The sequence below is a fragment of the Corella eumyota genome, chromosome 4 (genome assembly GCF_963082875.1).
Source record: "Corella eumyota chromosome 4, kaCorEumy4.1, whole genome shotgun sequence".
NCBI classification, from domain to species: domain Eukaryota; kingdom Metazoa; phylum Chordata; class Ascidiacea; order Phlebobranchia; family Corellidae; genus Corella; species Corella eumyota.
The window spans coordinates 9912608-9926160 of NC_137493.1; the positions used below are offsets into that span (position 1 = coordinate 9912608).

Consider the following 13553-nt stretch of genomic DNA (forward strand, 5'->3'; position numbering starts at 1 on the left):
TTTTTAAACCTTACCAATTTTACTTAATCTCGCTTTCAAGATAACTTTAAAACGACATGTAATTTGATTGTGACGTCATAACACTTTAAAATTAAAGTTTTCTACTAAACTGAAATACAGGTGTAAACGTTTTTTCGTATAACACGTACCAGAAGTGACGTCACAAATTAAGGTTTTGACAACTTAATTATCAAGGCGCTCTAATTTATTTTATATATTTAGTAAAGAACAACGTTTTCAACAACGACAAAATTTAAAAAAAGTGAACATAATATTAGAAAGTGGTCCAATACAGGTGTAAACTTTGTATTTGCGTTTTTTGACATAATATTCTGCATGTTTTGATATAAATATGTCAGGACAGGTTACTGTCGACTAAATCTAACTTTAAAAATAACGTAACTCTGACACTGATTTACCACTCAAAAACATGTAACACAAGTTCAGACGAAACATCATTTATTAACACAATTAAAAAAAACAATTTTACATAACAACTTAAAAAAAACAATTTTATTTAAAAATAGGGTTGGGGTAAAGCTATATATACCTTAGATAGGGTTGGGGTAAGGGTATAAATATTTAGGGTATGTATAGTGTTTGATGCTGTCTACAGACTTAACTAGTAGACACAATCGTACATTGTACCTTTACAATGTGCGGACGTGTCTGCTAATCAACAACAAACTTAGATAGGGTTTGGGTAAGAGTATATATATTTGAAGAATTAGATGATGTTTGCAAAACAACCATCGGTGTTCCGTAAAGACGCAAACTTAAAACAATAGGTCTTGTCTGACGACTCTTAATAAGCCACAAACGTGCTGCCTAATTTAAGACTTAATTGAACTTACAACTGTTTAATTAAACTATATTACACTAAAATGTAGTAATTTGTAGTTGATGTTTATTATTTATTGTATTTCATGTTAAATAGTTACACTTTTACAAGTAGAAAAAACACATAAAAATTCGACATAAAACATAGTTGCACTACGGTCCTTCTAAATTCTCTCCTACGGTAAACGGAACGTTGTTTTGTTTAGAGCCGGACAACATACGTGATCCCTTTAACCAAACTTGCGATTCACCCAGTTTTAATTTTTTTTTGAGATTTATCTAATGCAAGTCACGACAAAAACATATATAACTTGTTTTTGTTTTTGTCCAACAAATTAAAACTAAGACTTAAATTATTGTAAATAAAAGTTACGGGTTTAAAAAATACGTCCTGTTTCCGGAAAAAAGTGTTTACATGTATTACCGCCATACTTGGTGTTGCAGTTTTTTTTAAGCTTTAAGCCAAGTTTGTTTTTTAGTTGGAGAATCACAATAACATAAATGTTTTTAATACAAGATAACGTCGTACTCATATTCTTTAATTAAAAGCTTTTTTTTTTATTTTTAGAGTCTTTAAAATTATTATTTTTAGAGTCTTTAAAAATACCGATCATGCCTTTTTTATGACCATTTATTATAAAGCGGTAAAAATTTATTATCTAAAACATTTTTAAACTTTTTTAAGGATTTGTATTATCAACATTTGGGTTATTCTTACAATACTTGTTATGTTAACAGATATTGTAAAAAATGGTCACAAAGTTTAAATTTTTACATATAAATTTTAACGAACATTATGCAAACTTTTTAATAAAATATTTTAATTCTATTCTAAACAAGTTACAAATAGTTCAGTTATCTAATGTATCGATTCCGTTTTCTATATCTAGTTTCAGCGTGTTGTTGTATATTGTTAGTGAATCCATATCTAATTCAGATGAAACAGGAGTTTCTGTTCCCTGAATACAACTTAAACTTCTTACAAAGACACCAAATGTTGAAGGGAACTAAAAGCCATAATGCAATAAAAATAAAAATTTTAAAAATGTTTACATACTAATTTACATACTAAGTGGGTTTTGCTTTGTTTCTTTGTTCGCAATTAAAAAGTTATACAAAATTATAAATAAACAACTTTAGCAGTCTAATTTATAAAACTCAAGTTTATAAGTTTTAGTTTAGTTAAATAGTAAAAAAAGTAATTAAGCACCGTCTTTTTTTGTTTGGTTAAAATAGCCTCTAGTCCCTCACGTTCCATATATAAACGATCTTGTTCCAATGCCGCCATGCGGGTTCCAACATATATTGTGACTAAACCTAAAATAAAAAAATTGTTTATACATGAAATTAATATTATATCATATTTTTAACTAGGATAGGTTCACAAAAATTAACAAAGTTTAGTAGAATTGTTAATGGAAAAAAAGTTTTTAAACTAAAGCAGCAATTGGGTTTAAGTTTTAAAACAGAAAATCAGTGTTAAAACAGAAATGTTTCCCTAAACGTCGGGCTTAAGGGCAAATAGTGTAATATTGGTGCAGTTTAAACCATCCAAAACCTTATGATACGTAATACAATGCCATGACCGTTGTATCACACTACCAAATCTTTTCCGTACCACCTTTAAATGGTAGATTTTCGTGATTATATTAGGAAGGGGTGTGTTGTCGGGATGTGTTTGAGCTATCCGCAAACGTTGGACTCAAGAAAGAATAGTGTTTTAATAATGCAACTCTAACCCGTAATCTTTCGGCTCGCAGCCCGACATGTATTACCGCCATACTACCGGACTACTATACTTAAAAATTATTTTACAAAATGCAATTTTTTTACCTGTAACGACACCTACTGAGGCAAAAACCACACAAGATAAATATCTGTTAAAAAAAAACATTTTTATCTATAAAATAGTTTTTAACTTAATAAAAATAGGTAATATTGTTTGTATTTATACTAACAATTGAAATTTTAGGTTCGTAGAGTTATCCTTTGGTAACATGGCGATTTCCGCTATTTCTAGGCGGTCATATTCAATGCATAAAATGCTTGCTACAAATGAAACCGTTGACACCAACATATACAATACTATCTGCAATAATGTTATAATCTTTTGTTCGTAGAATTAAATTTTTTTATAAATTTATTAATAACACTTACGACATCTTAAATTAACATTTAACAATAAATCATTGTACCCATCGCAACACAAATTAAAAATGTTTATCTTACTGTAGAGCCATGCCGTTTCCAAATTGCTACAAAATCAGTTGCTGCTGAAGCTGCTAGCTGTAAAATTGCTTTTATTTGTAAATTTAAAAATATAAAAATATACAAAATGCTGTACAACAATAAGCAACTAGACAACTTAGGTTTTGTAAATCATTATTGTTTTTTTTTTGGCAGGAGTCCTTCATCAGCCTATGCGCTACGCCCAATCTGTTACCAGTTAAATTTATTATATTTTATTCTATCTTTGTTCATCTAATGTTTTTATAAATATCAAATAAATTTATAATGGATCACTTGACTTACTTATCTAATGGTAATGTATAATAAAAGATTCGTAGAAAAAATAGTAAATTAATTATATAAATTTTTATTCTATTTTCTACCATTGTATCTCATGTGTAAGCTTACGTAGATTGCACCCATTGATATATTAACGTAATGATTTAAAACAAAAATAACTTATTTAACCACAAATTACCATAATTGCTGTCCACAAAGGTGCGATGCTATCATTTCCAAACCGACCACCATGTGGATGTAAAGGATGGAGCATGTTAAATCTTTTGCATAAAATAAAAGCAGTTTTTAATAAACCCATTTATTAAACCGAATTAATTTCCAAATTATTGTCATTATTACCTAGAATTTTTAGCAAAAATCCTATAGAAACGTCTACGTTTTATAGGCCAATACATCTCTTTTTTAATTTAATTTAAACTTGTATTGTTTTCATGGTTTGTATATTATTACATAATAAGTGTAAGTTAACAAACCCTAACACTTGTCTGTTTTAGCATTCTATATTTTTTACGTGTAAAAAAACAACAAAAAATATTTTAAAATTAAGAGTCTTAGAAATTTTTATAAAACGTAAACTTGGGGGGTTTCTAAACTTAGATAATATTGAAAATATTAGGTCTTTAAACATACTTAAAAATAGCTTCATCGTATGGTGTAGTTAAATTAATTGTATCCTTTCCAAAACCTATCATTGAAGACGTTGCTTTTGAAATATCAAAGGAATTAAATTCAGCGATTCTAACACTGATTAAAACAACTCCAAGGACTAGTAAAGGTACAACCAAAAAAAGCTAACAAAAAAATAAAAAACAATTATTCACTAAGTAAAAGTGATATTTGTATTGTTTTTTTAAGAGCTGCCAAATTTAGATACGGATTAAATCAATATAATAAAACTTACTTTAAAAACTCCTAAAAACAAGAGAATATATCCAGTGTCGAGGCCACATACAGTATCCATCAGATTCATTGTTTCGTCTGGCACCCTTGTACAATTTTCTCTTTTCTTTATTAAATCTCGAGAACCTAAGTTTTTTTTTCTTAAGTAAAAAGTAGTTGTTTTTTTTAAATCACGCTCCAGTTTAAAATAAAGCTAACATTAATAAATATATTATGAACAAAGAATGTTTTTAACAAATTCGATATTATTATTTTTCGTCGTTAGATTTGTTTATATCGTATTTTTAGACTTAATATTAATAAAATGTATAGTGGTTACGGTTAATACTATCGGCTTGGATTTACTATTGTTTAAAATGTTAATGCGTGTCTACTGTGTTTTTCATTTAATTTAAATAAGGTATTAGGTCATACTAATATCAGACACTTTTTTTACTCACTAACTAGTAAAAAAAATTAGTTAGTAGGTATGTAAAACTTCATCGTAGTTTAATAGTTATTATAAAAAATATAAACTTGAAAGTAGACAAATTTCAGTCACATCTTATATATGTTAATTTAAAAGCAATAATGTTATTTAACGTGTTCAGATAATTTTAATATATTTAAACTTGATTGTTCTAATAAAATTTCATAACACTTTTAAATAAAAAAGGGTTTTATAGGTGTTTAAAAAAATGCTGGGAGTCGGATTTTAGTGCAACTGCAAGGTATTCGTTTCTACAAGTTATTTTTAAAATATGATCAATTTGAAATAATAGTACCATGAAATCACTTTAAAAAGAGACTAAACGCTTAAAATGCCTAAATGAAAGTGTGTTAATTTGCTGTATAAAACATAAATCAAACATTTATGAATAAAAAAGTAGATCAATTTGCTTATGTTTAGTAAAAATGTGTTTTAATCATTATATTAAACAAAAGTTTATTTACAGTTTTATCACTTTATTATTTTATTGCAATTGATTATATTTTTATTTACTCCTAAAATTCTGCAATTTGCCTATATGTTATTTACATGTAAAATAAATATTAAATTTAACTTAAAAAAGAAACTAACCTTTTGTTCTTTTGTTTTTTTGAAATACTTTCTGCTTGAATTTCTTCACTGCAAAATAAAATTAAATCATGATTTAAAGCCTAAACATATATGTGATGAAAGATTGTTAGTTATTAAAGTAGAATTAAGCAGATCGAGAAGATAATACAACTAAAAACGATTTTATTGATTTATTATGTAAAGAAAGATTGTGTTAAATTTCATAGAACAGCACAACTTGTTTTTATTAAAATATAAAGGGAAATGTCAAAAAGCTTGTTTAGTAACAATTTTACAACACATCTAAATATGACATTAAAATTCAGATCTAATTATTTGTTTTGCTTTAGTCTATAAAGTTTTACCTACAACCGGCTTTGTTTAAATATATAAAAATTTACGTTGAATTTAAGACCTCATAAGATTTAATGTTATAGGAGAGATGCAATAATATGAAAACATTAAAGTTGCTGGATCAATATTACATTTTTAATATTAAATATTTAGTTGATTAAATTACATTACCTTGGTAACGTTAAAATCTGAGAATTTCTTTCCGGCATTTCTGATATGTATTTTTTGAAATATAACTGTAAATCAATTATTACTTAGTTTAAACGTAACTTTAGAACTTTAATAAAAATTTCTACAGTAGCCTGAAAATACTTTAAACATAGTTCACTTGTTAGAAAAATATGTCGTCGTAAATAATTAATGGTCACATATACCATGAACTATAGATTTAAGAAAAACAGTTAAGTCGGTAATTTTAAGCCTTTATAGAATTTAACTTTGAGTTAAAAAAATCTTTCAAAACCAAAACGCGTACTTGTTGTTATGAAAATGTCTTTCTTTACCCATAAATAATAGATTACCCTTATCTTTGTTGGCTTAAAAAGAATACCGTTTAAACAAGTCTGCAATAACAACATTAAATATTTTAAATTTAGCCAAAAAACTTACATCTAATTTTTCTTTAATATTTTACAAATACTATGAAAACGGGGAATATTATTATCACAATATCTATTTTTTGTTTTTTTGCTGCCTTTTCGTAGGATTAACTAAATTGAAAGATGAAATTCCCACGCGAGCTAACAGATAATCCTACTTATTTGCCGCAGCCTATCTTATATATCCATTATTCTTATTAAAATATATTTCATTTTACATAATCCGATTGAACGTAGAAAAAAGCGCTAAAATGATAAATACTCATTAATTAGCAACTATTTAAATATTAGTTTTTTAGCTATTTTTTACATAAATATTTATTCTTGATGTGGTATATCTTGCATAATTTAAAACGTATTTTGTTTATTTTTATGTCAACTTCCAAAAAAGTGTAAATTGGTATTGAATAAAAACCAAAATAGCTAAATATGTATTTTTTTAATATTGGTAGGCCCATACATCAATTTTGAGACAATAAACGTAAAATGATACAAGTTATGTAACAACTAACAGCACATTTACAAGAAAAACTATAGAAAAAAAACTTTCTTGATCACCCTTTCGGCACATTTTTTGTTATTGTTTTCTTATCTGTCTTGACACTTCGGCAACCCCAATCTTTCTGCCAGAGAGTAGCAGAGGATTTTGCTTGGGCAAATGGAACAAAAAATATAGTGATTCCAAATATATTTTAATCGTACAACACAAAAAATATAGGGGTAAAATACCCCCTGCAAAAAGAAAAAACTAAAATCAAACCTAATACAAATTAAGTTAACAAAGTTCTTAACACTCTCAAATTAAAATAAATCTAAAAAAACAATGAAAAATCGAGTAAACGTTCCTACTAACTGAAATACGTGTTATCCATGACGTCACAAATTGGGGGTTTTAACAACTTACCTATCATAACGCTTTAATTTATTTTGCAAATTTTGTGAAGAACAACGTACCCAACAACGACATACTGTCCAAAAAGTAAACAAAATATTAAAAAGTGGTCAAATACAAGTGTAAACTTCGTATTTCCGTATAATACGCAACAAAAGTGGCGTCACAAATTGGGGATTTTAACAACTTAATCATCAATGCGCTCCAATAGCAAAATTCTATGCTACTCTCTGTCAGCTCCCTGGCAGAACGATGGTGGTCTTCGGGTTGCCTACTCTTTGTGTGGATTATTTGGTGTTTAAATGTTTTAACTTTTGTGTAAGTGTGTATTATTATGGTTCGAAATTTTAGATTTCGAAACATATTGTTATTGTCAGTGTATTTATTATTATTATGGTTCGAAATCTTAGATTTAGAAACATATAGTTATTGTCATTATACTTATTATTATGGTTCGAAATCTTAGATTTCGAAACATATTGTTATTGTCATTTTACTTATTATTATTATTATTATGGTTCGAAATCTTAGATTTCGAAACATATTGTTATTGTCATTATACTTATTATTATGGTTGGAAATCTTAGATTTCGAAACATATTGTTATTGTCATTATACTTATTATTATTATTATTATTATTATTATTTTTATTATTATTATTATTTTTATTCTTTCTAGTCCCAATTTTGAAAGAAGATATCTTTAGTTCCTTAGAATTTAAAAATCTGAAATTTTAGTATGTTGTTTATTATCAGATTATGTTTTCATTCTCCTATTTACAACATTTAATTATCACTAATTACTAATTAATAAGTGTTTATTTATTAAAATTTAAAGCTTGTTATTTATTTTTTAAATCTTGGCCATTTGTATATCATGATATCGGTAACTCAAAAATGAAATAAAATTTTAATTTTTATGACTAATTATTAATTAATAGGTGTTTATTTATTAAAATTTAAAGATTGTTATTAATTTTTTAAATCTTGGTCAATTGTATATCATGATATTGGTAACTCAAAAATGAATTAAAATTTTAATTTTTATCACTAATTACTAATTAATAGGTGTTTATTTATTATAATTTAAAGGTTGTTATTAACTTTTTAAATTTTGGTCAATTGTATATCATGATATTAGTAACTCAAAAACGAATTAAAATTTTAACTTTTATCACTAATTACTAATTAATAGGTGTTTGTTTATTAAAATTTAAGGGTTGTTATAAACTTTTTAAATCTTGGTCAATTGTATATCATGATATTTCTAACTCAAAAATGAATTAAAATTAAAATTTTCATCACTAATTACTAATTAATAGGTGTTTATTTATTATAATTTAAAGGTTGTTATTAACTTTTTAAATTTTGGTCAATTGTATATCATGATATTAGTAACTCAAAAACAAATTAAAATTTTAATTTTTATCACTAATTACTAATTAATAGGTGTTTATTTATTAAAATTTAAGGGTTGTTATTAACTTTTTAAATCTTGGTCAATTGTATATCATGATATTACTAACTCAAAAATGAATTAAAATTAAAATTTTTATCACTAATTACTAATTAATTGGTGTTTGTTTAGTCAAATTTAAAGATTGGTATTAGGTTTTTAAATTTTGGTCGGTTATATCTTATTATATTTATAATTTCAAGATAATTAAAAAATAATTCTTGTTTGTTTGTTATATTAAATGCTGGTTTGTTAATTAAAAATCAAAGGTATGTAATATTCTTAGTTAATGTTTATGCATATATTTTTTATTTATAAAATTTTATGTTAAAAATAATCAAATAATTTCGAACCATATTTTATTTATCAAATAAATCTAGTATTTATTATGGTTCGAAATCTTACATTTCGAAACATATTGTTATTGTCAGTGTATTTATTATTATTATTAGTATTTTTTTTATTCTTACTAGTCCCAATTTTAAAAGAAGATAACTTTTGTTCCTTAAAGTTTGAAAGTCTAAAATTTTAGTATGTTGTGTAATATCATAATGCGTTTCAGGCCTCCTATTTACAATATTTAATTATCACTAATTACTAATTAATAGGTGTTTGTTTATTAAAATTTAAAGGTTGTTTTTAATTTTTCAAATCTTGGTCAATTGTATATCATGATATTAGCAAACAAAAAATGAATTAAAATTTTAATATTTGTCACTAATTACCGATTAATAGGTGTTTGTTTATTAAAATTTAAAGATTGTTATTAATTTTTCAAATCTTGGTCAATTGTTTATCATGATATTAGTAACTTAAAAATGAATTAAAATTTTAATTTTTATCACTACTTACTAATTAATAAGTGTTTGTTTATTTAAATTTAAAGGTTGTTGTTAATTTTTTAAATTTTTGTCAATTGTATATCGTGATATTAGTAACTCAAAAATAAATTAAAATTTTAATTTTTGTCACTAATTACTAATTAACAGGTATTTGTTTATTAAAATTTAAAGATTGCTATTAGGTTTTTAAATTTTGGTCGGTAATAAATTATTATATTTACAATTCGAAAATGAATTAAAAAATAATTCTTGTTTGTTTGTTATATTTAAATGCTGGTATGTTCATTAAAAATTAAAGTTTGATATTAAGCATTAAAAATTTGGTATGATGTATTTTATAATATGGGTAGTTAAAAAACATATTTCAAAAAAAACCTTTCGTTTATTTATCATATTTAAATTCTTGTTTTTTTAATAAAAATCAAAAATTAATTTTAGGAATTTAAAATTTACTATAATTTGTATCCTGAAACTACCAACTTAAAACTGGGTTAAATATTAGTTTTTGTTTGTATAATATATATAAATGCTTGTTTGTTTATTAAAAGTCAAAGGTATGTAATATTCCTAGTTAATGTATATGCATATCTTTTTTTATTTATAATAATTTATGGTAAAAATAATCAAATAATTTCGAACCATATTTTATTTATCAAATAAATTTAGTTATTATTATTATTATTTTTATTATGGTTCGAAATCTGAGATTTCGAAACATATTGTTATTGTCATTATACTTATTATTATTATTATTATTATTTTTATTATTATTATTTTTATTCTTTCTAGTCCCAATTTTGAAAGAAGATATCTTTAGTTCCTTAGAATTTAAAAATCTGAAATTTTAGTATGTTGTTTATTATCAGATTATGTTTTCATTCTCCTATTTACAACATTTAATTATCACTAATTACTAATTAATAAGTGTTTATTTATTAAAATTTAAAGGTTATTATTAATTTTTAAAATCTTGGTCAATTGTATATCATGATATTGGTAATTAAAAAATGAATTAAAATTTTAATTTTTATCACTAATTACTAATTAATAGGTGTTTATTTATTATAATTTAAAGGTTGTTATTAACTTTTTAAATTTTGGTCAATTGTATATTATGATATCAGTAACTCAAAAACGAATTAAAATTTTAATTTTTATCACTAATTACTAATTAATAGGTGTTTGTTTATTAAAATTTAAAGGTTGTTATTAACTTTTTAAATCTTGGTCAATTGTATATCATGATATTACTAACTTAAAAATGAATTAAAATTAAAATTTTCATCACTAATTACTAATTAATGGGTGTTTGTTTATTCAAATTTAAAGATTGATATTAGGTTTTTAAATTTTGGTCGGTTATATCTTATTATATTTAAAATTTAAAGATAATTAAAAAATTATTCTTGTTTGTTTGTTATATTAAATGCTGGTTTGTAAATTAAAAATCAAAGGTATGTAATATTCTTAGTTAATGTTTATGCATATATTTTTTATTTATAAAATTTTATGTTAAAAATAATTAAATAATTTCGAACCATATTTTATTTATCAAATAAATCTAGTTATTATTTTTATTCTTTCTAGTCCCAATTTTGAAAGAAGATATCTTTAGTTCCTAAGAAATTAAAAATCTGAAATTTTAGTATGTTGTTTATTATCAGATTATGTTTTCATTCTCCTATTTACAACATTTAATTATCACTAATTACTAATTAATAAGTGTTTATTTATTAAAATTTAAAGCTTGTTATTTATTTTTTAAATCTTGGCCATTTGTATATCATGATATCGGTAACTCAAAAATGAAATAAAATTTTAATTTTTATGACTAATTATTAATTAATAGGTGTTTATTTATTAAAATTTAAAGATTGTTATTAATTTTTTAAATCTTGGTCAATTGTATATCATGATATTGGTAACTCAAAAATGAATTAAAATTTTAATTTTTATCACTAATTACTAATTAATAGGTGTTTATTTATTATAATTTAAAGGTTGTTATTAACTTTTTAAATTTTGGTCAATTGTATATCATGATATTAGTAACTCAAAAACGAATTAAAATTTTAACTTTTATCACTAATTACTAATTAATAGGTGTTTGTTTATTAAAATTTAAGGGTTGTTATAAACTTTTTAAATCTTGGTCAATTGTATATCATGATATTTCTAACTCAAAAATGAATTAAAATTAAAATTTTCATCACTAATTACTAATTAATAGGTGTTTATTTATTATAATTTAAAGGTTGTTATTAACTTTTTAAATTTTGGTCAATTGTATATCATGATATTAGTAACTCAAAAACAAATTAAAATTTTAATTTTTATCACTAATTACTAATTAATAGGTGTTTATTTATTAAAATTTAAGGGTTGTTATTAACTTTTTAAATCTTGGTCAATTGTATATCATGATATTACTAACTCAAAAATGAATTAAAATTAAAATTTTTATCACTAATTACTAATTAATTGGTGTTTGTTTAGTCAAATTTAAAGATTGGTATTAGGTTTTTAAATTTTGGTCGGTTATATCTTATTATATTTATAATTTCAAGATAATTAAAAAATAATTCTTGTTTGTTTGTTATATTAAATGCTGGTTTGTTAATTAAAAATCAAAGGTATGTAATATTCTTAGTTAATGTTTATGCATATATTTTTTATTTATAAAATTTTATGTTAAAAATAATCAAATAATTTCGAACCATATTTTATTTATCAAATAAATCTAGTATTTATTATGGTTCGAAATCTTACATTTCGAAACATATTGTTATTGTCAGTGTATTTATTATTATTATTAGTATTTTTTTTATTCTTACTAGTCCCAATTTTAAAAGAAGATAACTTTTGTTCCTTAAAGTTTGAAAGTCTAAAATTTTAGTATGTTGTGTAATATCATAATGCGTTTCAGGCCTCCTATTTACAATATTTAATTATCACTAATTACTAATTAATAGGTGTTTGTTTATTAAAATTTAAAGGTTGTTTTTAATTTTTCAAATCTTGGTCAATTGTATATCATGATATTAGCAAACAAAAAATGAATTAAAATTTTAATATTTGTCACTAATTACCGATTAATAGGTGTTTGTTTATTAAAATTTAAAGATTGTTATTAATTTTTCAAATCTTGGTCAATTGTTTATCATGATATTAGTAACTTAAAAATGAATTAAAATTTTAATTTTTATCACTACTTACTAATTAATAAGTGTTTGTTTATTTAAATTTAAAGGTTGTTGTTAATTTTTTAAATTTTTGTCAATTGTATATCGTGATATTAGTAACTCAAAAATAAATTAAAATTTTAATTTTTGTCACTAATTACTAATTAACAGGTATTTGTTTATTAAAATTTAAAGATTGCTATTAGGTTTTTAAATTTTGGTCGGTAATAAATTATTATATTTACAATTCGAAAATGAATTAAAAAATAATTCTTGTTTGTTTGTTATATTTAAATGCTGGTATGTTCATTAAAAATTAAAGTTTGATATTAAGCATTAAAAATTTGGTATGATGTATTTTATAATATGGGTAGTTAAAAAACATATTTCAAAAAAAACCTTTCGTTTATTTATCATATTTAAATTCTTGTTTTTTTAATAAAAATCAAAAATTAATTTTAGGAATTTAAAATTTACTATAATTTGTATCCTGAAACTACCAACTTAAAACTGGGTTAAATATTAGTTTTTGTTTGTATAATATATATAAATGCTTGTTTGTTTATTAAAAGTCAAAGGTATGTAATATTCCTAGTTAATGTATATGCATATCTTTTTTTATTTATAATAATTTATGGTAAAAATAATCAAATAATTTCGAACCATATTTTATTTATCAAATAAATTTAGTTATTATTATTATTATTTTTATTATGGTTCGAAATCTGAGATTTCGAAACATATTGTTATTGTCATTATACTTATTATTATTATTATTATTATTTTTATTATTATTATTTTTATTCTTTCTAGTCCCAATTTTGAAAGAAGATATCTTTAGTTCCTTAGAATTTAAAAATCTGAAATTTTAGTATGTTGTTTATTATCAGATTATGTTTTCATTCTCCTATTTACAACAT

At 23.0% G+C, this 13553-nt stretch overlaps 1 protein-coding gene across 1 annotated transcript; it reads right to left on the minus strand.

The window, feature by feature from the left end:
- Positions 1-1691: 1691 nt before the first annotated feature.
- LOC145750794 (uncharacterized) lies at positions 1692-5871 on the minus strand. Its single transcript, XM_082566871.1, has 10 exons — positions 5834-5871; positions 5358-5377; positions 4271-4395; positions 4000-4160; positions 3548-3629; positions 3070-3126; positions 2799-2929; positions 2674-2717; positions 2051-2157; positions 1692-1847 (listed from the first exon to the last, which is right to left on the minus strand). Exons 1-10 carry the CDS (start codon positions 5869-5871, stop codon positions 1692-1694), a joined length of 921 nt encoding a protein of 306 aa, XP_082422997.1.
- Between the last annotated feature and the right edge of the window lie 7682 nt (positions 5872-13553).